General features: G+C 37.6%; 5 protein-coding genes across 5 annotated transcripts; 4 read left to right on the top strand and 1 right to left on the bottom strand.

The window, feature by feature from the left end:
• Positions 1-1,018: 1,018 nt before the first annotated feature.
• GCK72_013998 (uncharacterized protein) lies at positions 1,019-2,886 on the top strand (the record flags this gene model as incomplete). Its single annotated transcript, XM_053730101.1, has 6 exons — positions 1,019-1,208; positions 1,254-1,378; positions 1,425-1,843; positions 1,939-2,032; positions 2,293-2,490; positions 2,830-2,886. 6 exons carry the CDS (start codon positions 1,019-1,021, stop codon positions 2,884-2,886), a joined length of 1,083 nt encoding a protein of 360 aa, XP_053584873.1.
• A 2,464-nt stretch (positions 2,887-5,350) lies between these two features.
• On the top strand, positions 5,351-6,089 carry GCK72_013997 (uncharacterized protein; the record flags this gene model as incomplete). Its single annotated transcript, XM_003107969.2, has 3 exons — positions 5,351-5,441; positions 5,651-5,852; positions 5,897-6,089. The coding sequence occupies 3 exons, from the start codon at positions 5,351-5,353 to the stop codon at positions 6,087-6,089; spliced, it is 486 nt and encodes a 161-aa protein (XP_003108017.1).
• Positions 6,090-6,587: 498 nt separating this feature from the next.
• Positions 6,588-23,337, bottom strand: GCK72_013996 (uncharacterized protein; the record flags this gene model as incomplete). The annotated part of the gene is made up of 30 exons (XM_053730100.1): positions 6,588-6,665; positions 6,717-7,399; positions 7,448-7,760; positions 7,811-7,998; positions 8,045-8,360; positions 8,517-9,435; positions 9,480-9,648; positions 10,323-10,464; positions 10,512-10,687; positions 10,731-10,845; positions 11,109-11,372; positions 11,418-11,519; positions 11,895-11,960; positions 12,107-14,371; positions 14,420-14,735; positions 14,789-14,908; positions 14,958-15,191; positions 15,386-15,525; positions 15,570-16,016; positions 16,063-16,263; positions 16,313-16,428; positions 16,471-16,526; positions 16,753-16,910; positions 16,955-17,113; positions 17,161-17,448; positions 17,657-17,806; positions 17,883-18,090; positions 18,136-18,279; positions 21,392-21,506; positions 23,259-23,337. 30 exons carry the CDS (start codon positions 23,335-23,337, stop codon positions 6,588-6,590), a joined length of 8,727 nt encoding a protein of 2,908 aa, XP_053584872.1.
• A 2,634-nt stretch (positions 23,338-25,971) lies between these two features.
• GCK72_013995 (uncharacterized protein) lies at positions 25,972-26,587 on the top strand (the record flags this gene model as incomplete). The annotated part of the gene is made up of 5 exons (XM_053730099.1): positions 25,972-26,004; positions 26,048-26,083; positions 26,129-26,312; positions 26,389-26,437; positions 26,482-26,587. 5 exons carry the CDS (start codon positions 25,972-25,974, stop codon positions 26,585-26,587), a joined length of 408 nt encoding a protein of 135 aa, XP_053584871.1.
• A 92-nt stretch (positions 26,588-26,679) lies between these two features.
• On the top strand, positions 26,680-27,297 carry GCK72_013994 (uncharacterized protein; the record flags this gene model as incomplete). The annotated part of the gene is made up of 4 exons (XM_053730098.1): positions 26,680-26,787; positions 26,835-26,902; positions 26,950-27,159; positions 27,207-27,297. The coding sequence occupies 4 exons, from the start codon at positions 26,680-26,682 to the stop codon at positions 27,295-27,297; spliced, it is 477 nt and encodes a 158-aa protein (XP_053584870.1).
• Positions 27,298-27,669: the final 372 nt, after the last annotated feature.

The raw sequence follows: 27,669 nt of genomic DNA, 5'->3' as shown, positions 1-27,669 counted from the left end.
TCGATGCACCGCCCGATACTTGAACTTACGTGAGAGAAGAAAGGGCGACTGGTGTGCTCCGGCTTTTTCTTATCAATGGAGAAGTGGCGTTTTGTCGTCACTGACGGGAGACGCGCCCGGTCGTTGAGGGTTTTTGATTAGTTCAGCATAGTTTAGATTACATATTTTAATGATTACCAGCCTGGCTGCCGCGCCTTCGGCGCTTCATCCGGCTGGCCTCTTCTTATTTTCCTGTTCACCCTCTCACAAAAGTGTTCACGTGGCCGAATGGTTAACGCTCACGCCTGTCGCTGAAATGGCGAGGGTTCGACTTTTGCCCATGGCGCGCCCTCCTCTTTATTTCTCAAAAATCTTGCGGACATCCTGAAAAACACACCGACAAATCCACAGACAGCGCCCACACGCGTTTTATATATAAGAATGATGATTGCTTTTAGAAGCACATGTTTTAGAATCGGAAGTAGGAATCTTTCATCAACTTCCCGAGATAACTGGCAAAAACGGCAATCCTATATCAAACGATCAGCCACTGCAAAATTAATACTCTTGAATAAGCCTATTGTAGTAGTTGTAGCCTGAAACTGAATATATAACGTGACCTTGATTGTGAACATAGAAGAGACGACGTGTCAATTATCCACAGTTTGCGCTCTCCTTCTTATTCTATCTCTCCGTTGTCCTCTTTTCTGATTCTCACTTCTCCCAACACACGTTCTTCTCATTATTCCTTCTCTTTTCACGAATAATTTTTCTCTTTCTCTCATTGTTCTCTTAGACGGTTTCTTAGTGTTTCTGATAACCTTCCAGAGACAGTGATTGACGCTATCAATAACTCGTAAATGTCTTCGCATTTCGCGCTTCTTCTTCCGATATTATGCTAGTTTTCGACTCATGTGTTTAGTTTATACTTTGATTCCATCGGTGAAACTGTTTTTTTTCATTCAGCAATATTCTCGAGTAAAACATAAATTCTACTCAGCTATTCTAAAATTATTTTAAAATTAATTACAGATCAGACATGGGTCAGGCCCCGGCCAAAGAAGAGGACTTCTCATGGGCTTACACCGAAGAGCCGCATGCTTCAAGACGGAAGGAGATGCTCGCCAAATATCCTCAAATCAAAGAACTTTTTGGGCAAGATAAAGCATTCAGACCTGTGGTTGTATCCATGGTTATTGCTCAAATAGTTTTTGCCTATTTGCTCAGAGGTAATTTAACTGAAGTTATTTTGAATCGAAAAATAATTTTTCCAGATTCCGATTGGTTTCTTATTCTACTTCAAGCATATTTTGTCTCAGGAACTATTAATCATTCATTGACACTCGCTGTTCATGAAGTTAGTCACAATCAAGCTTTTGGAACGAGCAGACCACTTGCAGTATGTTAAATCAATTAATTCCCATTTCAATATCTCATCCTTTCAGAATCGTATCTTTGGATTTATTGCGAATTTACCCATGTGCATTCCGATGTCTATTTCCTTCAAGAAGTATCACTTGGAACATCACCGTAATCTAGGAGAAGATATCATTGATACCGACGTACCCACAGAGTTTGAGGCCAATGTTTTCCGTACGTGGTTTGGTAAAATGATTTGGATGTGTCTTCAACCACTTTTCTACGGAATTCGACCCTTTATGCTCTATCCGAAATCGATGACTGATTTAGAACTAATCAATGTTGGAATTCAGTTAGCCTTCAGTACTTTCATCTATACTCAATTCGGTCCAAAGTCGTTTTTCTTCTTGTTCGGAGGACTTGTTCTCGGGATGGGATTGCATCCGTGTGCAGGACATTTTGTGTCAGAACATTATGTTTTCAAGAAGGATCAGGAGACTTACAGGTAAGCTTGTTGAACATAAATCTGGAATATGAAATTTACTGATTTTCTTCAAAAACCATTAAGGAAATTAAATCATACAACCCTACTACTTTCAGTTACTACGGTCCAATTAACATGGTTGTTTTCAATGTCGGATACCATGTCGAGCATCACGATTTCCCTTACATCACTGGCTCAAATCTTCCAAAAGTTAGTCATCTATTTTTGATTTTGTGCACCCGCGCGGCCGACATTTATGCAAAGTGGGGTGCCGGATACGCGTCGAGAAGTGCTTGAAACGAAAGAGCGGAAATTTGTAATTTGATGCGAATATGCTTTCATAAGATCAGCTTCGACAATATTTGAAAGATTATCGAATATCAGCAATTAGATGAAGTCATCATCAATGAACTCTCTAGCCTGATTCGAATAGTCTGCGAAGAACAATTAATTTCAAAACACATTTCCAGGTACGAGAAATCGCTCCAGAGTATTACGAAAATTGGCAAACACATGAAAGCTGGGTCGGTATGATGGCTGATTTTATTTTCAATCCGAATATGACTTTGAGAAAAAGAATCAAGAGAAAGTACGCAAAACCAGATCAATTTTCATTCTACGGAACCGGACCATATGAGACGAGCCACGTTTATAAGTCAATTGCAAACGTAAGAATTTCCTTTTCATGAATACAAAAAACCCAAAAATGAGTCTAAAAAACTCAACGCTTGTCGGGGCTTCATCTGAAAAGTCAATCTAATTTGAGTGCTTCGAAAATAGTGTAGTAATGCTACGTACAAGCCAAATCAATTATCGACGTAGGCGGACATTGTCAATTAGTTCGATGTCTTTCAAATATCCTCATCTTCCCTTTTTAGAATTTCTACGAATGGAAAATATAGGAAAAGATCATGACGTCGTAAATGTTCCTCTGACGTTTTCAAAATTTTAAGTTCCAAATCGGCACACATAGATCATCACAAATTTATTCATCATGACTATTTCAGGTTGTCAACACCTTGACTGGGTTCGGAGGGCGGAAGTCTGTGGTTAAGTGCGACTGATCTTCGATTCAACACCTCAATGCCTAACTTTATGCCAAATGTACAAATTAGGGTTATGATTATTGTTCCCCTTGCCTTCTTGTCTTTTCTTGTCCACATATACTATTTCTAGTATTTTTTTAGATTCTTTCCATCGTCCTGACCCGATTAAAAACCTAAATTCTACGCAAAATTGTTCTACCGTTAAACCTCTTCAATGCTGGTAACTTATTTTCTTGACCCACCTATTACTACCATTTCTTCCTGCTTGCCGCTTCTCTGTTTTCTCCATTCCTATTTTTATTAGTCTCCAGATAATTATTCCTTCAAATCAGACAATGAAAATGTAGCCCACTTCCCACTATTTTCGGCACTTGAATGGTCATTTTTGCACGGGTCCCTCATTTTGCGCAACTACTCCGTCTACATATGACGTGTATTTGTGTAAACGTTCTTAAAGCAGAGCCCTTCTTCAAGAAAAGACATCAACGTCTCCCGGAGACGTACCTGAAGACGTAGGAGCACTTGAGCACTACTACTAAAATTTGAAATTGCAATCTATCATTATCCTACGTTTTTTCAAGTGGCTCCACCTCTTCGAAGACGTCTTCCTTGGCTTGTTTCGCAGAAAGACTCAATTTTTACCAACAAGATCTGCATCATTCAATCTGGCTCTGGTGAAGATTCTATGTATTGAGAGCAGAATCTCAGACGTTTCGTTAAAAGACTTCTTCGAAACCAGAATTCAAAATTAACAAATGAATCATTTCTGTTCACGTTTCTCTTCTTTTTCTTCGAACGTCATTCCTCAAAATTCTTGAAAACAATCGAATCCATTAGACCGTGTTCACTGACTAAACTTGTTTTGAACTTGAACATTTAGTTGAAATACAAGACTTCTAACTTCTTCTTCTTCTTCGAACGGCTTCTTTTTCTTATTTTTGTGCATTTTTCATTCTATTCCTGATTGTGCTCATCCTGAAAATTCATTCGAGCATATCTTAACTCTTTCTTCTTTTTCTTGTTTCTTCAAAACTCCCACGCTTCTTAAGTCATCTTTACCGTAACGTCCATCATTGGCTCCGCCCACGAAATATGCAATTTCCTGAAATCGTGCGACATTTGCTGTAATCGGATATGTTCGAAGTCCTCAAAAAATGCAAATTGTTCTTCAGGAATGACTCCTCCTCCAAGCATATTTATTTCAAGTCTCCGCCGTCAAACATCTTCAATTTTCACAATTGTCTTCTTCCTCCTCATTTTCATATTCTCCAGCTGTTTTTTTTTCATTTCAGAAGTTCACTGTATTCTAGAATCTTCAAAACGAATTCTGATAGAGAGGATTCCAGATTGAGAAGGTCTCAAAACAGACAGACCAAAACCAAATCCCAATTATTTTCCCCCGTTCCAAAAGGTCACCATTACGTATCAATCGTACGTAATATTCATCTTCTTCTCGTATTCCAGATTCCGAAAAACAAAAATTCAAATTAGTGGAAAGCGATACGAAATAAAATTAAGGATCGTTTACTGTAATTAGTAGTAAAAACAAAAAGGAGGAGCCTCTCCTTTTCAATTCAATTTGCAAATGGAGGCGGAGACATTCATCTGTCTATTCAGATATATTCTCCACCGATTCTATATCATTTTATTGTCAAATTGTGCCTTCTGATTCTTCTGAATCTCTTCCCGACACCATCTTCTCCCCCTCACTTATTTCCCCCGTTTGGCGGAAGGTGGGCGGCCGAAACTTGATCTCTTTTCAAGACGATTTCATTTATGTTGACGTTTACTTTTTAAAAAGAAAAGAAATATTATGATATCCATTGAATTATGTTATAGTTCAGTTATGCGCCTCAATTCAATTATGATGAATTGTGATCTATGCGGAGACATTTGTAGACTAGAGTGTGAGATTTGTGACACTTTACGTGCTAGACCAGTTTCAGAATTCTCAGAATATTTTCAGATGCAGACTATGAAAAAAGTGCTAGAACTCTGACCCCATCAGTTTTCTGATTTGAACGTCTTCATCATTCATTCACACTTTTAAAGATTTCTGAGAATGCTCTCTTCTTCTTTTTCCGTTCAGATTCCAGTTGACTTAGTCTCAATTACGCATTTCTTCTTTTTACTCTTTTGTTTCTTTACGCAAATCTGATGTAAATCTAGAAGATGGCGTGACTTTTCTGACTTGACCTTCTGCAGACCGAATCATTTTTATCAAGTCTTCTTCTTTTAAATGTTCCTTCTCCATCATTCAAATTCTATCTCTGAGTGACCATTGAAAATTAGGAGGAGGTCACTCAAGAAATATTGCCTTTGCTTTGGGATTAAAAGCTCAAATCTTTTACTTATTTCCTGTCTTCTCCTTCTTTTTTCTCCAACTGAGAGACTACTATCATCAATCATCTGAAGTTAACATTGTACTAGTCATTGTTTAGTTTCCAGACACACTCAAACTCGGCCCCGTTCCGATTCGATCATGATGACGCCATTCCTCGTTATTTCACTGATGTTCGTCGTCTCCATTCAGGCCTTTGATTCGTCGGAAATTCGAATGCTCGATGAACAATGTGAGTGTTTTTTCATTCACTCAATTTTTCGAAAAATAAACAATCACAGAAATGAAATAGGGATGAAAAAAGAAAGCCAATGCTAAGGGTTTTCGTAAGACTCGAAATTCAGAAATGCACTTTCTGCATTTCTGATAGAATAGAAAACTTACAAAATTAGTCTGAAATTCTCAATTTCTTTGAATAAAACAATAAATCTGTATTTGCAGACGAACCGAAGAATCCCTACTTTCCATTTCTTGAAAACGAAAAACGAAGCGATCGACCGACTCGTGCAATGGATTCTCCACTGATTCGTTTTGGCAAAAGAGCTGCCGATGGAGCACCACTCATCCGTTTTGGACGGGCTCCAGAAGCTTCTCCGTTCATTCGTTTTGGAAAACGAGCAGCCGATGGAGCTCCTTTGATTAGGTACATCACATCCATTATATCGAATCTATGTGAACATATTTCAGATTCGGTCGTGCCCCAGAAGCCTCTCCATTCATCAGATTCGGTAAGAGAGCATCCCCATCAGCTCCATTGATCCGTTTCGGACGTTCTCCATCCGCTGTTCCTCTCATTCGATTTGGCCGTTCTGCTGCTGCTCCACTCATCCGCTTCGGACGTGCCTCATCAGCTCCACTTATCCGTTTCGGCAGAAAATAAATATCTTTCTCTTTGTGTGTGTGTGTTTGTAGTCCATTTTTTGGATCTCTTCTAGTCGACGATTGTGTGTCTACACCTTCTATTTCTTCATCCCTTTTCCCATTCCTTTTCTTCTTTTTTTCACAAAATTTCCATCGTTCTTCCCCCCTGAAATCTTCCACAGTTTGGCTCTTCTTCTCATCCATTTCTTATTTTTTCTTCAATGTCAGAATCTCGAGAGAATGAAACGTTCTATCCGGTTTTTCTTTGTTTCTTTAAGAAATTAAATCAAAATAATTTTATATTCAATCTGACATTTTTCAGACTAGAAAAAAATAGAAAAATCACAAATTAAAGAAGCAAAAAATCAAAATATACCGGTGCTGAAAACGACTAAACGGGGAGTGATTGACATGTAAAAATGAGTTGAAACGGGGGTGAATCACATGGTAAAAAATGATGAAAAGTTGATTTGTGTTGAGAAAAAAAAGCTATCCGACGATGCTACTAGTTAGAAATCTAACGAGATTGTAGTTGTTCCATGAATGCTCGAACCTCATCCCACTGGCTCTGATTTTCTCGCATCATAGCAATCATCTGAAATTTAATTTAATTACTATCTAATTAATAGTTGAGATAATTTCCAACCTGCATCATTTGATCTTTCATTTGTTTCATTTCAGATTGATCAGTATCTAATTCAGAATCTTGAAGTGATAAAGCCTGCATTCTTGGGAACCAGTCCAGATTCCGGTCCTTTACACATTGAGCAACATAACTCTCCGGTCCAGTGAATTCAGTTTCATCCTTGATTTGAAGCATCACAATATAATATAAATAATGCCATATATTGTGTTCTGTTTCTCGATGAGTTTCGAATGTCACTGATCTATTATCAAATCGAGATCGATCCAAACCGCAAATGAAACAATTATTCTTGAGAATCTGCTCCTTCTCATTCTTCTCTGCCCTCAAATCTCCGAATGTATCGATGATAACTCCGAAAATTAAGTTGAGAACGATAACAATGAGTACAACGAAAAATGTCATATCATAAGCAACACGCCATACGAACATGTCCTCCCACGGAGCTGGATTTCTGAGAACATCTCCGATTCCTCCTCCATTTCTCAGTCCAAGATACATTGTTTGGAGAATACACATCCATAGTGTTTCACATGATTTTATTTTCTTGTCGTCGTCATCATCGCCGTCTTTTCCAGTTGGTTTCAGTCCCGGACAGCCTTCAGATGGACATGTTTCAGATGGAAGTCCTGATGAGATGGTAGCAGAGGAATCAGCTTCCACTGGGTCCACGTCCAGATAGAAATCTGAAAACAAGTGGTATTTTTAGACAGCAAACGACGCAAAAAGTTTACCGTGTCTGAAGAAAAGGAATCCAAGAATCGAGAAGCCGTAGAGAAGAATAAGAGCAAGAAGTCCTGTCCAAACAATTGATTGATAATTTCTTGTGACAGAAGCAATGACATTTTGAAGTGTCTCTTCGGTAGCAATGATATCGAAAAGTAATGCACAATAAATCATTGGATGAATGACAAAACCAGCAATACAGACTGCCAAATAAACTAGTAGATAATGGAGATTTCGGCATGCTAATATTTCACTGAGTGGCCGATCTTCTAATCCTTTGTTACTCACAAATGCAAGTACATGGACCACTTTATTGACTAGCTGCAAAAAAAGAATTTTGAATGGATTATCTTTGTTTTGAGATTCCTTACTTGCAGTATCCCGAAGAAATAAAGCGTTATGTTGACACCAATAGAACTGACGAACAGGAAACAGAGACTCGCAAGTATGAGAAGGAACGTTTTTGGAAGATACGATTTGTCATGACGGAGATAATGAGCAAGAAGGAATGAAGTGATCACGGCAAGCCAACTGTATGAATTGCCAAATGAGATCGGAGCTGAATATAATATAAATTGATTTCTGTCCAATGGATGGTAACCTACTTGTGGAATGCTCTGGGAATGGATAATAACATGCAACAAGAGCATTGACAATAAAAGCGAAATGGAAGGATAATCTTGTCCAGAGAGGTAATCGAAAAGCACACCAAGAGAGCCATTTTCTATCTTGTAGCTTCCGTTGCCATATCATTTCATGGTACATTGTCTCCCATTGATCAAAGAATTCTGTGACTTTCGAACCTTGATTGTCTCTTTCTGTGTTGTTATACACGTAGTCTTTCGTTTCTTTTGTAAGATACGAACAGATGTCGTTGATTGGGAAAACGACCCGTTCCAAAGTCCGATCACGTCTTACGATCTGCAAATGAGTTTATTTAATTCGATTCACTTTTATCTGATCTGAGAATTTGGCGAACTAATTTGTGGAACAGCGAAACACATGAAAACTTTCAAACTTTGAACTGAGAACTTCCGTTTTAAAACTTTTAACAGGGGATCTATTTTCAAAACAAACCTCAATTTGAGCTGTCCTCTCTTTGTAATAATTCAATGCTTCTCTCGTCAAATCATCTTTTTTTTCGTCACTTCCATCCAACCAAATCTCTAATTCACCATCATGAATTGCCAATTGATGAGCAAGAATATAGATATTATGTCCGACTTCTCTCGGATCAACACTCGGACAGTCTTCCTCGTGGAACTTGTCATCGAGAGAACTTGAATTGTTCTTCTCTGTATGAATCGATACAATTCCAGATGCATCCACATTGATTTCAGGCAAGGATATTGTGTTAACAGTAATCTGGGGTCCTGGTTTATTCTTCGAATCATCCTCAGCTCTTCTGAATAAATCTCTGCTCACTGATTTCAGCATGTGATGATTCGAATTTGTCATTTCGTATGCTTGTTTGATTGCATGAACTAATTGTTTTGGTCCTCCAGACATGTTTGCCATATTTCTCAATACTCGATTCGCATTTTCTCCGTCGTGTCTTGATTCCATAATAGCCAATAACAGTTTGGATGCCTGACTTTTGATCTCCAATGCTAGTTCCATATGGTCATCAGCAAGTGGTTTGATCTCATTCAGTACAAGAGAAATTATAATATTTAATCCATTTTCCTGCATTGCCATTGTATTCTGATTCTCATGACATGGTCCCTGACAGAATTCTGTCAATGTGGCTAGTGTTTGAGTGATCAAAGAGAAGTTGTGTTCTCCGATTTCTCCGAAAACTCCGAGACTTCCTTTCGTTGAACCACAGACTGTATCCAAGAAACTGAGAGTTTCCGAGACCAGATTATGATTAGTTCTATCGGATTGTTTGCGAAGGAAGTTTTGAAGAAGACTATTGTGATTTTCACAAAGAAGTTGAAGTACACGGAGGATGGGTTCGACGAGTGCAACTTCTGGTGGTAAGGCGTCAGTGGATCTGGAATCAGAAAGTTTCAATCCAGTCTACAGAATAAAACGAACTTGTCTTCATCTTGATACGGAGTCAAATCAGGAATTGAATGTGTCAAATCATTGCTCAACTGGGACATTTCAGATATCGATGGATGTCGAACTTGTTGTGGAACTTCAAATAATGTTCCATTGAAACCAGAATCACCAGCATCAATGAGGGGAGTTAGAACAGTGGATGCTGAAATACCAAAGGTTAGTAAAATGAAAATTAAACCCCAATTTGAAAGATTGAAAAGAGAGAAAAAGAAGGTTTATCCCGGTTTGGTGAGGTTGGAAAAGATAGTTTCAAGGGAAAGTTAGGGACAGATTGTGTGAATAGAAAAAGGAAATAAAGCCATCCCGAAACGAGTTTAATCTTGACATGCAAAGAATAAGGACAACTTTTTCTGCTTCTAGAAGCAACTGCCACTGAGTAACGACGATCATTCCATTTCTTCTCCTTTTTGTTGGAGAATATAGCAGCGTCTGCTGATTTTTGTCGACTGAGAAGAGCTCTCGGACGAACAGAACCTGATGAGATTAAAGTAGAAAACTGCTGCTGGGGGTTAGGGCAGAATAGGGTCACAAAATGGAATAAAGGAATCACTGGGAATCATTTAATAGGTCATTGAATGGTTTGGGTGAAGAAACTTACATCGCCTACTCACGGTTGCTGACAGAGCTGAAAATGGGGTGATGGTTAAGTGGAGTGACAAGTTTATTTTGTTTGATGGCTTGATGGATTATAGAAGTTTTTGAGAAGGAAAGAATATAAGATTGTTAACTTTTCAATACTGTCATAATTTCTATTGTGTGAAAAGATGCATGTTACTTGGGTGCAAACCGGGTCCCGATTCGTTTTCAATAACTTACAAGCTTTCGGTTTACTGTCACTGCAACTCATCATATCACTTTTTAATCTGTTTTGGGCTGTCTGAATTCGAGTTAAAATGACTTTGAAGAATGGCTCATGAATGTCTTTCTGCTTCATTCGCATGTAAAAGGAGTGTTGAACCTGAAATATGGGGATAGTTTCATGTCTTTCGAAGTCTTCTATTATACTTTATCATTTCCTTCGTGAAGCAAAGCTCTTGCCAAATGGATCGCCTTCAGGAATATCTCTCGACTAGGTTCCATAATGATGATGTCTGTGACAAGGTCAGATGCTCCTGCATCATTCAATTTACACTGGATTGCATACAAATCTCGTTCTTGACTCCACGTTTCCTCTTTTTTCTCTTAAAATTTCAAGTTGAAAGTGTACTTTAAATTGTTTCAAACCTTTGACTGCCTCAATAACTTCTCCTATCTTTGATTGTTGTCGATCCAGTGGAGGATGATGGTGATTATGTTGCCCGAAGTACCGTTGAAGAAGAAGTTGACGGAGTTGTTGACCCTGAAACTCATTTTTTAAATTCTAGTATATCGGGCCCTTTTCAATGAAAAAAGCAAAATAAATTGAACTGCTACCAAAAAGAAGCTACCCGAAAACATTTACAGTACGCAAATATAAAAATTCAGAAAGTGAAATGAAACTAAAAAGATTCGTGTGCCAAACCTTCTCAAAGCTACTATTATAGATACGACGACCCTGAAGAGTTGATTGATTTAAATTCAACACTTTTCGTAAGAAATTAAAGATAAAACTGAAAAAAGTACCTGTTGAGTGAGCTGTTGTTTCGTGCAATCACACATTTTACATAAAGTTTGAAGGACTCTCGCACACAGATTGTCTTGTTTATTCTGCATCAATGTTTTGCAATGTTGAATCAGTTTGGCAACGACTCCTCCTCGAGCACATTGATCACGGAGGGATGATCCTTCAGGGAACAACAGTTCGGGAGTATGAAGAACTTCAACAAGAACACTTCCTTCGGCTGCGTGGAGAGGATGAAGATAGAATTTGAATTCTCCGATCATCATCTGAAATCAATTGACTTGAATACATTCTCCTCTTGAGTAACTGACATGGTAGCATGTAACAACATTTGCAGAAGTGTGTTCAGTCATTGAATTGGATGTTCCATAGAGTCGATGTCCAGGATTGAGAGTATTCTGTCTGTTTAGTCTCTGAAAAAGAACTCGATTCAATTCTCTATCATTAAAAAACATGCAGATAGATCATGCTAGAGAAAAGTCATTACTTGGAAAACAGTTGGAGGATAGAATATTGTTTTAGAAATGTTTTTTGGAATGTGTTATACTGGAAATACTGGTGATAGGAATAGAGAAAGTTCACACATCACACGCCACACTCTTCAATCTCACCTCAACGACAAGCGTTATAATTGGCTGAAATAATTGAAAGATTTTAGATTTTAAAGATGAAACCACTCGCACTAACAACAACAACAAATTCAACACAAAAGCTAAACGAATTAATTTTAGCTGTTCACTTAGTATCTATCAGAACTAGAGACTAAATACCACGCCAACGAAACAAACCGATGGCTGATATGGACCCTGACTGCAATCTGAATCGTACTCCGACTGCGATTCCTGACTCATCATCTACAATTTTTGGGATAAATTCGCTAAATATTTCAACTGGCTGAACATTTTTCTCGTTGGCTTACGAAAACAAGCTGTAAATGACTTCTCAATACCGAAATATCCATCCTGAACAGAGTTGATAGCCAATCGATTTCCAAACTCACCTTATTCAATCCAATCAACTTTGCCGAGGTTGCCGCATTCTGCCATTTCTGACGAACGGATGCAGTTCCAGCCATCTGGGGTCCTGCGAGAGTTGCTGGAAGTGTAATACTGTGTTCTTCTGCCCATTTCGTCAATCTTTTGATGCATTCGGCAACTCGATACCAGTTCCTTGACGATCTTGTACTCTTCAATTTCCCTCTTTCCAAACTTGTCAACTCCAACAACACTTCTGAGAATGTCTTTTTGTGATGATGAACATCAACTTTCGCTTGTTGAAGAGCAGAATACGGAGCTTCGAAAAACTTGATGAGCACTTCAGTGACAGTATGACAGATGTAATGTTCAAGTGTCACTGTTTCAGCATCTGTCAATTTTTCGATTCGAAGAGAACGAATATCTTCAAGAAGATTATTGAGAATGTTGTCAACGTATTCTGTCTTATAGGCGTCTTTCATCTCAGCATCCGTATCAATATAACAGTGAAGAAGAAGTTGAAGATAGACAGTCTTCACTTCAACAAGGCAATGCTTGGAAGTGACAACTCGGACGATATGATCCATTGGAATTTGTGAAGCACATTTCAATTCAGTGTTTCCATTCTTTCCACGTGTACACATTGCGAGCAGACGAACCAATTCAATGTGGTACTTCAATGGTTTCCGACTATCAGTTTCTCTTCCTCTCGACTCTTTTTCTTGTTTCATCAGAGCTTCCAATTCCTCAAATGATGCATTATCCACATAGAGTTGTCTGACTTCATCCGAAGCCGCACAGATTTCATTTGCAACTTTCTCCTGCCCACTTTCAATTTCCTTATCGTAAACACAAACCAATGCTTGGAGCAACTCAAGGAATATTGGGTTTCTTGAATTATGCTCGATCAATCCGACAATATGAGCAATCAATTCCTCCGGAACATTCGATGCAAGCTCTCGGTTATTCCGGAATATCGCAACCAAAGTTCCAACTTCTTCGACTGTTTCAACTCGGAGCATCCCTTCTTTTGCATCTTTTTCGTAAGAAATGAACTTGTAAAGTCTACTTTGATTCTCCTTATTTGTTTTGCAGAAACTTCTCAAGAATTCATGGGATAAAGTTATCAACTTCATCATCTCGTGATCGTGTTTCTTGTCATGTGGAACACTGATAAACTCCAGAACAACTTCGTAAACTCTCATGTTTTTCAGAAGTTGTTGATTCATTGTATCTGGTTTCCCATCTCGATAACACATTCTTGTAAGACGAACCAGCATTTGACGGATCAGTGGATATGCGATGAGTGGTGCTTTGTCACTAAGTTCTTGAAGAGCAACAGCTGCATCATTTCGATCGTCTTTAATCAAAAGACGATTCAGAAGTTGAAGACTTTCAGTTTTGAAGTTTGAATAATGCTCGTTTATAACTGCAATCACTGCATCCATCGAATCTCTTGATCCAAATGCTCTTGGAGTATTCAGTTCATGTCTCTGTAGATCATATTCAGTTGTTCTTTCCTTGTCATCCACTTCTTTGGTTTCAACAGAATGATTCCTATCTCCGTGAACCCACAACTCAGATTTCTCTGTGAGATTTTTCAGAATGAACAAATCTCGATCGATCTGCCGATAATTCTCCACGTCATCATTCGAAACTAGCAACTGAACTTGTTTCAAATCTTCCAAAAGCTCTTGATATTGAGTGAAATGACGGAAAAGAACTTTCAATGCAATACTCGTGAGTGGTGGATAATCAGACATCGTCATTTGAAGAAGAATTGCAAGTAGAAGTTGTCCATCTTTTCCATCCAAATGGAGTTCATGTCCAGATGAATGATAAATTGCATCATAAAGTTCAGACGCCATTCTCTCATTTATACTTGCTGAATGCATCAATGAACCATCTTCATCACAAGGAAAGACATTTTTGAACCAGGAAAGTGCCATTGTAATTCGATAATCTCTCCTGACATCCATCACGAACTGAAGTATTTCAGCAACAATCAGTTTCGTCTTGACGATTAAAGCTCTTCCTTCCTTGCTCCTTCCGGCATCATCTGTTGACATTGATGATGTTTTCGCAAGATCTTTCGAACTTTCTTTGTTACTTCCTCCTCTCATCATTGATTTCGACATGTTTCTAATTGCATTCACCATTGCTCGATGAGATGGAACTTGTTCGACTGAAGGTCCTTCATTGATTATTGCTAAAAGGTTTTGAGTGAGTTGCAGAAGTTCATTGAATGAGTAGAAGTTGAATTGAGCAAGTGCTTTGGCAAGATTTACAATCTGAAAACAAAAGTATTTGGGATGTGTTTCTCCCCTTGTTACACTCACCTCATAAGTTAATTTACTAGAGTTGACACTGTGTCTCTCATCTGTTGACTGATTTCTCAGAGCCATCAGGTATGTTTCCACTGTAGCGAGCACTTTATGAGCAATCGAAGCACCAATTCTCATCCGACTTCCATCTGAATATGCCTCAACGGACACTGATTCATACGTTGACACATTCACATTTTCTGGAATACTCCACCAAAGTCTTGCGTGACGGATTGCAGACATAGGACTGCCTCGTACAACATGAAGATGGAGCATGAGACGAGTAAAGGATCCACGAAGATCATATGGAAGACGAGTATCTGACATACATCTGGGAAATGTTTTTTTTTAAATATATGGCTCGTCGGTTCAGAATGTTCTTACTGTAAAACAAGTTCGGCTGGAAGTTGTTGGGAAATATTCATGAGACCTCTCTCTAATGGTGGATCAATTGCAAGATATTGTTGTTCTTGACACATTTGGGAAAGTAGATCAAGTTGGTGGCTGAAATTGAAGAACGTGTTGTTAATAGTCATCAAAGACTTCAACAAACCGGTAGTAATCCAAATGCTCCACGTCATCATGATTTGATTTTGCTCCTTCTGCTATATCAACGAGTTTTCTAAAATTAGGAGCCCAGCCGACCTCAATTTCTCCCTCAATAACTTTAGTATCCATAAAAATATCACGGTGAGTGTTGCTCAAAACTGAAGTACAAATGAGTTCTTGAATCTTCTTATTGGCTTCTCCACGGCAGACACAGAGATCAGCGAGGTAATCGAGGAATCTGAAATAAGGAAATATTGTGTTCAAATAGTTTATCAAGTTATTAAAATACGAAATCTCTAACACAATATTCACAAGAATACAACATTTCCGAACAAACCGTGCAGCTGAGAACTGAATTCCCCTGAAAAGAATGAACGAAAACCTCTATTAATCTGAACATCTGCCATCTGTCCCATTTGAAGGTCAACTCACTTTCCCTGACGATTGTTTCTGACCAGCTCAACGAATCTCTCGACGTGCGGCGCCTTTACGTATTTCTCAAGAAGCTTTGGATTATTGTGAAGAACAGCTGTCATCGTGTCTTCGGCCATTAGATCGAAACCAATTTGTTCCTGAAAATAAACATTGCGACCAGATAGTCCGATGGGCAACGTACCTGAATTTCTCCAAACTTCTCAGCTAAAAACTCCTGATTTTTTCTGTAGCTGACTTGTGAATACTTCAAAAGACAATAGCATAGTTGGAACATTGTCTTGAATATTTCATTTCTACTGTCACTTAATTCAGCCGGAGAACTGAGAAGAGGACCCAATTCGGTGGACCCCTGACGTGGTTGGAATGGTGCTTTCAGAAGAAGGAATACTTGATGAAGGACTTCTTGTTCACGCAAAAGTTTTTGACGGTCACGAGATGGAGAGAAGTCAGTGATTTTCAATGGATCAGCAAGATGATCTGATGAGTTGGTAACGAAAAGAATGCAGTCAATAAGAAGTTGTGTTGTTGAATTGAGAGCTTCTTTCGAGATGACAGAACCAATTTTGATGAGATTGATGAAATTACGAAGAGCTTTGCAGGCATCGTTGGCGAAGTCAAGGTCTCGAACCTGTAAATTTCTTATTTTCTGTTGTAGATCATAGCATTAAACTGACCTCATCCGGATTAACAGGAAGCAATGCGAATGTTTCCTTGTCAACTCTGTTGGTCTCACAAATCACTTTGACCCATCCCTTTTCATTTTTATTACTGAAATGGAGGTTCTGTTTCTCCGTTGCATTTGTCGCGTGAACCCAAGTATCGGTGCTCTGATGAAGTAGACGGACGTATGAACGACGTGGAACATCTTTGTTTGACTGAAAAATGGATTTTTTAAATGTTCGAAGCAATTTTGGAAGCACTCACTTTCATAAATGTGGAAGGATCCAACTGGAACAGAAGATTCTCATTTGATTCTGGGAAATCTGATTTTGTTGGAGAGAGGAAATAGACATTAGGACCATTTGATGCATCGGAGGAATCTGGAATGTTGATTTGTCTATGCAGTTTCATTTTCTCTGTACCATTTGTGATGCCATTAGGACCATCTGAATACATGCTTGCCATTGGATTGTTTGTCCTGAAAAGTTGTATTCAATATCGGAACGAAAAATTGGATTGAGTTAGTAGTAGCGAAGTTAGCCGATAAAAAATTCCGGACAGTGATTAGTAGAAAATGCGGAACATGCAAAAATCAAATTCTCAGATTCTGTATCTTACCGCTCCAACATTCTAGATTTTTGTGATAATGCACTGAGCAAAGGGGCTGAAAATGGGTACGGTAAGGAAGGGGAAAGGATACTAACTTTGAATAAATCAAACTCGCACGTCTTCCATTTACAGCTGGTTTCACTTGAATTTGAGATGCTTCAACTGTTAAATACATGTCAGATGCAAGATGTTTGAAGCGATATGTTTTGTTCCACTTGGCAGTTCCTCCACGATATGCATTCGTTTGAACAACCTAGACAAGAAGTTTCAATGCTTTCAAAGGCAATCCCTTCTTACCTGAACTTCCCATAATGCTCTTGAACTTGTCGCATCTGCAGCAGATGGACGGTTTGTCATTCTCAGAAATACCACATCTTTTGCTGGATTTATTTTTGGAATTGTGTCCAGAGTGAGGAAAGTTTGTTGATCTGCGTGGAATAATCTGACTACATCTCCCTGAAATATTTCTGATAAATTTCCATTTCGTCCCTACCTCAACGCACCGATTTGACACTATTTTGTTGGTTCTCATCAAACAAAAGGAACATGAACACTTGCCATTCAGTTGGCTCATTCAAACAGTTCACTTCTGCAGCTGTCTGATGATCGAGAAGATTAAATCCGGAAAGATGAAGTTGTGATTTGACATGACCAGTTTGAGTTGTAGACACTGCATTTGGAATCAATGAGATCTTATTTCCAGCTGATACATTATCTCCAATGGCATAATGTTTGTAGGCTGGCTCAATTATGAACCAACTTCCTTCATTTCCAGCACGATCTAAGTAGACCTAAAAGTTTTCTTTTGAGAAGAATATTTCCGGTTACTTCTAGTAAACAGAAATCTTTCATTCATATCCCTATTCAAAGATCAGTATCTCACACTTTTGAACTCACGCCATGATAATGAAAAAGAACAAAAAGAAGATACTTGATCACTCAAACGATGATCATGAACGAAAACGAAAGCAATATTCAGCGAAGAAGAAGAAGACAAACCTTCATTGCATTTCGTTCTCTTTTTGCTGGTGAGTTCTTCTGCACAGTGATGTATTTATTCGATTTAACATGAAGCAATTGAACCATTGATCCATATTGAACTACGTTTCCGAGGGTCTTTTGGAATTCTGCTTCATTTTCTTCGCGTTCCTGAAATACAAGGCTTGCGATGAAAAATTTATTTGATGTTTGGAAGTGAAAAATATTAAAACAAGAAAAAACTCACTTTATCGGCAGCAACTCTCAACTTGTTCATCAAATCGTCATCAAACATCGAATCTCCCGTTTGAAACCTTTTTTGCTCTGTCCATAAGTGCTTTTGGGCTGCATATCTGTTCACTGGACACACTTTGAATAGACAATCACGAAACTTTTTTGGTGGACTTTCAGGCCGTCCGTCTTTCAATTCAACGATACATCTGTCATCTACCAGTCTGAAAAGATAAACAATTAGTTCATTTAAAGAATTGAAAACTCACCCAAGTGTGCTCAAAAAACCCCGCTGTTCTTGATTAGTAGAAGACTCTGTGTATAATGAAATGATATCTCCAATATGTAAATTTCCATTGTTGCCGTGATCTATACTGCTGGCGATGGTAAGCTTCCGACTCGGAAGAGCCATGCTGGAAAAATGAAAGAAATAGGGGAAAAGAAGAAGAAATGGAAGGGGATGACTGTGCTTTTAATGCTTTTCTTTTCTCCACAAAACCCTTTTTTTCTGTTTTCTTTTTCTGTTTTTCATGCTTTTCAACACCGCGGAACACTGTCTTTTTCGGTAGTGTTTGATGCTTTCATTTTTCATTTTAATGGCGATGAAACTCTTTTCCTTTTCTCTTTTTTTCGTTTTCTCACCCAATGTTACGTTCCAGAACACGTCTCCTATAGTCATAATCCATTATGTAATGTTTGAGGGCATAGAAGAGAGAAGAATTGAGTAGTGAACTATAAAGAAAGACAACCAAATATAAACAAAATTTAGACGGTATCGAGATAAAATCAAAAAGAGGCAAAACAAGCGAATGGCAAATTGGGAAAACGGGTTTCACAACGAGACTCATCATGACAAATACGAGGGAAAATATGATGGAGGAGATAATAAATGAGGTCATTCTGGAAACAAGAGAGAACTGAATTTAGAGTTTTCATACAATTCCGAATATAGAAATTCTGGATTATGGGGTTTCAAAGTTGACGTACACCACTGTTTTTCAACTTGATACAATAATTGTTGCTTTTCAAATTCTGTTATATAGGAAAACAAAACTATTTTGAGGCAGGAACTTGTTCAAAAGAATTCTCTAGAATGTGAATACAGGCGATTCTTGTGAGGAAGCAAATTGAAAATCGGAAAAAAATTAATCAGAAAATGGCAACATATTGAAAAAATCAGGAGGAGAGAGGGAATGAAAAAGAGAAGAAAGAGGCACAATATTGCAGAAAAAAGGGAAAAACGATTGATTGTTATCAAAGAGAGGAGGTGATAATAAAAATGCAGCAGACGCAATCCGAAGGACGGTTCAATTGAAGAAGTTGGAGCGGAGAGTGTCAGAACATTCTCTTGGTTTTCAGATTATTGGGTTTTCGGAAAGAGGGAAAGAAGGAAGAGTTCGAAATTAGAACTTTCTTGTCATATGATTCACTCAGGTGTTATGTTTTGGGAAACGATGAAAATGAGGAGAAAAGAAAACTGTCTGACGCAGAAAGCTTCATATTCTGGGTCATGAGTCATGAGTTTCAAAATTAAAAATAGAATTCAGAAAAGAGACAGAATCTAGGTTACCAGAGAGTGGATGACTGACGAAGGCTTGAAGAAACCGAAAAAATCAGCTTTGAAGGTCAAGTAGTTTTTGGAAATGTTTCATTCCTAGATTCAAAATTGATAGTTTATTAAATATATAATTCAATTAATCAGCAAATGAATCCTGGAAAAAAACGAAATTTCTATGAAAAGAGGCGAATTTAAGAGAAACGAATGACGCAAATGAAAACCACGTATATAGTTATTCAAAACACAAAGAATAGAAAATGGAACAGAAGAAGAAAGTGATTCCTTCTCAAATGGCTTCTCCCCATTCTCACTCCTTTCAGACAAACAAAAAACATTTTCTCCAAGAAGCATCATCATTGATAAATCCAGAGAAAGTGATAAGGTTATTGAATGTACATCTGTATGCAAACAACTCTTTTTCTCTCGGTATTCATGCCATATAACACTTTTGTACGGCACGGAAAATGTGAAAATAGCGGATGAGAGGAAGAGATTCAGACATAACAATCAAACTCTTTTTTCTCTTTTTTCTTCTTTTTTTCTGCTTGCTTACAAATCCTTCGTTTTGATTGTGTGCTTTTGTATGACAATATTATCAAACTATTGATCAGAAATGAGAAGTGTTCAGTGAAAAATTGAACTGTTCGTGGAAAAATTATTTTTAGAATTAACTAGCAAACTACCATCAGATCATCTCAAATCAAGCAGAGGAACAAAAAATATTGAAAATCAAAATAAAAACTCTCGACGTTTGAATTCGAATATTCGAATTGAAATTGGTTCATTTTAATATGAGAGAGAGAGATAGAGAAGACAGTCGAAATCAGGTCAAACTTTTAAATTATAGGTTTTAGAAATTTTATGAGTTTTCAATAGGAAAATAGGGCAGTCGAAACAAATTAGTGGAACTGTAATCCTCCGAATTGAAAGTAAATCTTTATTTTTTTCAATATTTCTGCATTCAATTTTTCTAAAACACTAAAGTTTTCTAACAGAAACTGAGAATTAAAAAACTATAAAAGTGACACTCATATTTTGACTGAAAATGGTTCGAAATGAAATGAAGACCAATTGTGAAAAGCTAATCAGTGACTAGAGAAAATAGACGAAAAAGACAGTGATATCATGATGATTTCTCTCCTTACGCTTGTCCGCCTACTCGGCGGATTTGCCCACCTTTCATTTGACTGTTTCGTGACGGAAAAGGGAGAAAAATAGATGAAATGAGAGAGAGAGAATAATAGAAAGATACTTATTATTAGCTGCTAAATGACAAGAATCAGATTCTCCGTTTTTTTCTCGGAGAAAGGAAAGTAGTGACGTCACCATTAGGATTTCGAAGAATCATTCTCACCCACGAAGAGATAGTCTTGCTAAATTGTAGATGGATTCAAACTATTTCAACCGGAATCGAAAGTTCTCTAATTTTCAAAAAAAAAGTCAAAGTTATCATTGGAAATGCCATCAATCACTTTTTTGTCTGAAAAGTCCATCTAATACTATTAAATGGATTATTTAGTGTCATCTTCAACGGGAGAAGAAGAGGAAATTATCAAAAATAGAGGCTGGAATAAAGAGAAAAAGCTGTAAATTTTGGAGTGTAACTCTGAATATTGTAAGAAACAATAAGGAGGGATTCACTAGGAAACGTTTATGAAAATTCTAAATTCTGATTGAAATATACGATGAAGGTTCAGAATACCACTATAACCCAACAGTCATTACAAATTGATGATCTCTCTTTGGGTGGCCTTGTACTTTCTGATTGTGATACTGGTAGTCGATACTCCAGAGACCCCACTCGAATACTTGAGAAAGTTATCTCTTGTTGAACAATCTATTTGGATAAAACAAGGTTTCATTTACTTTTTCGTTTCCTGTTCTACGGTACTCTCGCCTCCGCTTTTTTCTTGTTTGCGTGGTCAGAGACTTGAAAAAGAAAAAGAAGGAGAAGAAGAAGAACTGACCTGGATTTTCTCATAATCTGTTCCTCAAAATCATCAAAATCGAATTCAATTCGTGTACTGCCTCCGCTCGTCGATCCAATTCCAACAATTCCACCGCTTGTTGCAACGTTTTCGTCTGAAAATTCGAAAAACTGAAACTATTTATTTTCCGTGTCATTTTGTCTTGAATCGGATGATCGACGGTACGCTCAAAGCAAAAGGACTATAAAAGTTTAACGATTTGCGTTACGTCATTCCCAGTACTCTCTTACACAAAACACAAACTAGCAGACAATTTTTTGTTTCATTTTTCCCTTTTTGTTTCGTTCCCACCGTGATCGGAAACTGTCCAGAATGGAAACATATGACATTATTGGAAGAAAAAGATAAAACTTTGAATATACAAGAGAAAATCATGGAAGTAAAGTGACAACTAAACATCTAAAAATTTTGGTTTTATGGGCCAAAAAGCTGACGACGATTATGCAATGCAGCTGTGAAGTAGGATGTTTTATGAGGAAAACGGAAGGATGAAAACGTTGAAAAAATAGAAAAAAAAGAAGAAGAACGGCTCAGTGGAAAGGGATGAAAATGTGATCGGGAACACGAAAATGTTTTATTCAATATGTGTGAAATCGAGGTGGTCGACCATTGATGTATGTTAATTTATTTCGAACTACTGGTTCTTCTGAATAGTTGTCAATAAAATTAACTTTTTTACGGTATACCATATTGTTGAAAATGTACAATTTTCATAGTTTCTACATATGTGAAGGCGTTCCGTTTGAAATATGTTTTCCGTCGCCTTTCTCGATTTTAAAGTATCGAAGTACCTAGATTTTTTAACTTTGTGCTCATATTTGCATCCAAATTCTTTTTTCAAAACGTACCATTAGTTTCAACCTGTCATAAAACAGAAAAGTCCATTTTGTAGCTTCCCTAATTTGATTGAAATGAAACAGTCTAGAGATTAGAATCTACGAAAGAGAAATAGAGAGAAAAGGGTAATTGATCATTCGAACAATTCGATGAACGAATTGACGACGTCAGAGAGAAATCAACGAGACGAACTATTTGACGAGATGTTGATGACGACAATGAATAGTAATGGAGAAGTAAGAATATTCTTGTTCAATCATCAATCACTTGCTATTAGTTATGACTCGTCAAGAGAATAGTAAAATCGAAAAACAGCTGTATTATTATGTAAGTTCGTTTTGTTAAACATTTTGAACAGATGTAAGAGATAAAGAAAGAAAGTGGAAGAGTTCGGAATATCATGGAGAGGAGAATGGAGACATAAAGGAGACAGAAATCGGTATGTTTTGTTTGTTTGTAGAAACATTTCATGAAATAAATGTACATGAGAAGACCAAGACGGTACGTAAGCCGCTTACAGATGCCCCTTTTCTATTGAAAGACGGACGAAAAAATTCCGGAATAAACTGTTTCAAAGTGTTTTTTTGGTTGGTCTAACATATGATTTTGTTTTTTTTTCGATTCGTTTCTAAATCGATCTGCTCAGAAAAATGAGTCATCGAATGTACTTGTAGACTGTGCGATGTTTGATTTTGTGCCGGGAAATATGAAGAATTCTGGTTTCTGTTAAACTATTATTCTTGTCCATGATTTTTAGAAAGAAGGTATTTAGTTCTCACAAAAATAAAACAATTTTTAACTCGATTCAAATTGAAAAAATATCAAACCGGTTTACATTTAATTCATAGTTTTTTGCAGATCACTGCCAACTCTTGAATAGGGAACACATTTAGAAATCTGTATTCGGAAGTTTATTTTTAGAGTTCAAATAATACACATTTCACTTTTTTCCATTTCTTATACCCAAGTTTACAGAAATTTGCGAACGGTTCCATAATTAGCCACTTACTCTCATATGAATCAGGTGCAAATTCTGGAACAGAAATGATTGAAACTTTCTTCCTTACCCGTCCGAATGTTGAGTTCATTCTGAAACAAAAATATGGTATTTTCAGAGAAAAGGGGAAGAAAGAGAGAAGATGAATTGAAAAAAGCCAACATGAAAATCAATGGAAACGTTATTCGATTGTGATGAAAAACAGCGTCTTTCAGCGCAAAAAAGAAAAACGAAAGAAACTGACAAAAGAGGAAAAGTTTTGAATTGAATAGGATTCGATGTCAACGTTCTGGTCTCATGATTCAGACAGTTTTCAACAACAATTCATTTCTTTTTCGCTTTTTTTCTTCCAATTCTTATTTACTTTTTTGCAGGTAAACCCGAGGCAAATAGTTGACACAAAAGTTGACACAATGTCAAAATGAGCGCGAATACCAATTAAGAAAGGTCAGCGATTGTGTATTGGCATTGGGAGACGAAAGGAGAAAACGATGAATTTCAGATGTGTTGAAGAGAATCGAGAAGAGGAAAACGATGGGAGGTAGACGAGAACGAAGTCACACTTATCAAATTAACGGAATGACACAAAGTGAATGATTGGAAAGAATTGTAGATGTATTAAATGGATGTAGTAATGTATACAAATGGCTACTCCCGTAGTCATAGATATGATAATTCTCGAGATACTGTCATGCCTATGTATCACTTGTTCCTTTAGAGAAACTGCCCCCAAAAAGTTTCTCTAGAGGGCAACCGGTATTCAAAAAGGTATTTTCATGTGAAATCACTCGATTTTCTCTGTCATAACTCGAAGAGAATTTATTTTCAATTGGTTTCCGAATCGGTCCGTTCCTTAAAACGTCAATTTATGAGAACCTAAAATTAAGCTCACACCCCAGAACCTGAATATTAAAGAAAGTGTTGACCACCAATTATTTTCAGACAGGACGAAGCAGTTTCTGTCACGTGGAAAAGAAAAAAATCGGATTGACATAGTTACGTACTTTATATATCGTAACTATGTCTGTTCTAAAAAATCATTTATTGAGAGCCTCCAAGCCGAAAATTTTAAACATGAAAGACAAGTTGATTTAAACTCGATAGTTTTAAAATATACTGGCAAGACAAAAGCTCTAGACAACCTGATGCCTCCACGACCTTCCTGAACCAAGAAAAAGAATCAAAACAATTAGACAGAAGTTAATCTGAGACACCTGATGATCACTCGACCTGCACTTGCTCATCAGGGTCGTTTTGAACCAAAAAGAGAGCAGCACACCGATTTGTCTCTTGCATTGTATCATAAGCACTGATGTCTCAAAACCTATAGATCCCCACTGAAACTATCCCCAACATCATTGCATTCGTCAGGATACTCCAAGACCGACCACCAGGCAATCACCACGAGAACATAACTGAAAGTTTTAGTTTTTGAAAACGGGGTTTTAGAACTTACTTTTATCGAGAGAATCGAGAACTGATCCGTGTCTCTCTGTATTTCCTGAGTACGGGAGCATAAAGGCCACAATAATTTTTCTGAATTTTGTAGACCACGTGAGGCCAGTGAGGTTTTTTTCATTACGTGTTTCCCACTTTCTTGTTCATTACCAATTATTCTGCTTGCCACGGAATATGAATTCCAACGAAGGGACGCCCAGAAGCTTGCTCTCACCCCGCGCCTTGGGTTAGGACCCTGGAAGTAGCGATTACCTTAAAACATTGACACCCTGGAGCTTGCTCTCGCCCCGCCCCTAAGCTCAGCACCCTGGAAGTAGCGATTACCTTAAAACATGGACACCCTGGAGCTTGCTCTCGCCCCGCCCCTAAGCTCAGCACCCTGGAAGTAGCGATTACCTTAAAACATGGACACCCTGGAGCTTGCTCTCGCCCCGCCCCTAAGCTCAACACCCTGGAAGTAGTGATTACCTTAAAACATGGACACCCTGGAGCTTGCTTTCGCTCCGCCCCTAGGCTCAGCACCCTGGAAGTAGTGATTACCTTAAAACAGGGAAACCCTGGAGCTTGCTCTCGTCCCGCTTCTTGGCTGACGAGCCCCGGAAGTAGCGATCATCTTTAAATAGGGACCCTCGGAAGCTTTCTCTTCCCTCCTACTCTCTTTTTTATCTATTTGTATACTTCAATTTAGTGAACTCAATAATTGCTCGCTCAAAATTTTGCTTCAAATGTAACAACAGGATAACTGAGCAAACCAGTGAATCGATTATGAGAAAATAATGTTGCTTGAATTTGTTTAGTTATGAATTTTATGATCTTAAAACCCCGGTTTGGTATCGGGAAACATTGTCTATCATGCTAAATTCTTGGAAATGAAAAAAAATATTCGAAAAGTGTTTTGCGGGTCTCACGTATATTATTTTAATTATAATTTTTATTTCAAACTTGGCCGTTATGCTCCCGTACTCGGGAATTACGGGTGCGCCTGATCCGTCTGAACAATTTCACTTTTTTGACATACGAAACACGTGGAAGGTATAATTCCACATATGTGGTACAGGTTGCCATGTTTGTTTTTATTTGTGTATTTAAAAACAACGTGTTCTTCACGTGTTATTGTGCTGAATTCCGGAAAGTCCACGCAAGTTAAAAAAAATTTAAAAAAAGAGAAAAAACACTTTTTTTAAACCATTTCCAAATATTCTCATTATCGTCTTGATATTTTGACGATTTATTCACTGCACAATTGGACAGAGAAGAGAAAAGAAAGATGAGTGCACCAGCAACAAATCAAACTATTCAGGTAAAATCTAGAAGAATAACTGAAGTATTGTTGAAATTTTCAGCCGAATTCAAATGAATCGGTCACTGATATTCAAATGGTAATATTTCCAAAACAGGTCTCTTATCTAGCTTTCTTTTTATAGCTGCTTCCAAAATGTCTCGGAACGGTTGGAACAGATGCGAAAAGTGTTGAACTCCGTGTGGCTTTCGACGCCCCAACTTCTCAGCAAGTTTCTGTAATTTTGGATCATAATTATCAACATGTTTCAGAACTACATTTCAATATTCACTTGTTTGGGAAGATGCAAGACATGGAGCTGAGGAAAAGTACAGAGTTTCAATAACAGAAGCAAACAGTGAGTTAGACAAATTTTCATATCAAACAACTCTTTCCTCTTTACAGAAATGATGTTGGCATTAAAAGCGAAAAAATTCAATAGATATATAGGAGTGTAAGTATCCTGACTTGTTATTCTGTCCAATGAATGAAGTTTAGTAATCGAGAGAAAAAGAATGAGACAGCGTCAGGGGAGAATCTCGATAACCAAGACCAGGGATTACCATTTCCTCCAGATCTTCGAACTCATTCTCAACAAAGGTAACTCATTCAAAAATTCCAGAATTTGAAAACATTTTTAGCGAGAAATCTCAAGAAACCAGTTGTTCTTTCTCACAATCTCTTGATTCTACACCAATGAAACAATCGTCGACATCCGGAAGTTCAGCTTCTGAAATATCACGGAAAAAGGCACAAACATCGTCTAAAAGACGTCCTCTGAAACTGGAGTCAATTGGTTCCGTGGTGAGAATTTAACGCTGAAGTGTAGCTCGGAATGAAAATAATTTCAGGGTGAGGATGAAAAAGTATCTGTCAAAGTTGTTGTCATTGAGAAACCAGGTACCCGTGGTAAATTGAAGTAAAATATTTTTTCCTATTATTAATTGGTGAAGTTACGAATTTCAGACCGATTTCCCACATTCAAACAACCATCTCGACTCAATTGAAAACTATTTTGACCAATGTTCTTCGTGAGCATTATGAAGGGGTTCCAATTGAAAGAATGAGTTCTTATAACATTTTGTTCGCTTTCCGTGATCACAAGAATGCCCAAAAACTCCGACGTATTCGTAAAGCTGACGTAGATAGTTTGAAGATGAATCACTTCCCAACACTGTCAGTTTTCTTTTTCTTATACAACCTTTCAATATTCAGTTTTACAGATATGGAAGTGTTGTCATCGTAATGGACTTGATTAACTACGTTGAGAAAGGGAAGAAAATTCCGATCAAAATCGATTTGGACGAAGACTAGTTTATCAGATCGAAGAAATCCAATTTCTTTCATAGTGCTGAATAAAGTTCCTCCTTCTGAGAATATTGAGAAAATTCTAGAAATCTGAAATTGATTATATAATGCTTTTTTAAAAGATTTATGTTCAATTCTTCCAACTTTCCCTTCACAAGTTTCTTTTAAAATTTGAACGGAATAGTCGGCTTCAACTGAAAGATAAAGTATACACAAATACGGTTGCGAGAAAGGGGAGGAAAGAGAGTTCCAAGTGACACTTATACCGCATAGAGAGTTAGCGAATACATTTGTTTTGCGTACTATTAGCGAGCTTTGAGACAGGGAGCAGCCAAGATGAAATCGAATGGAAAAGAGGAGGAAGAGGATATGTACGAT

Source organism: Caenorhabditis remanei, chromosome IV (genome assembly GCF_010183535.1).
Source record: "Caenorhabditis remanei strain PX506 chromosome IV, whole genome shotgun sequence".
Classification (NCBI taxonomy): Eukaryota; Metazoa; Nematoda; class Chromadorea; order Rhabditida; family Rhabditidae; genus Caenorhabditis; species Caenorhabditis remanei.
This window is presented reverse-complemented; position numbering and strand designations above follow the sequence as displayed.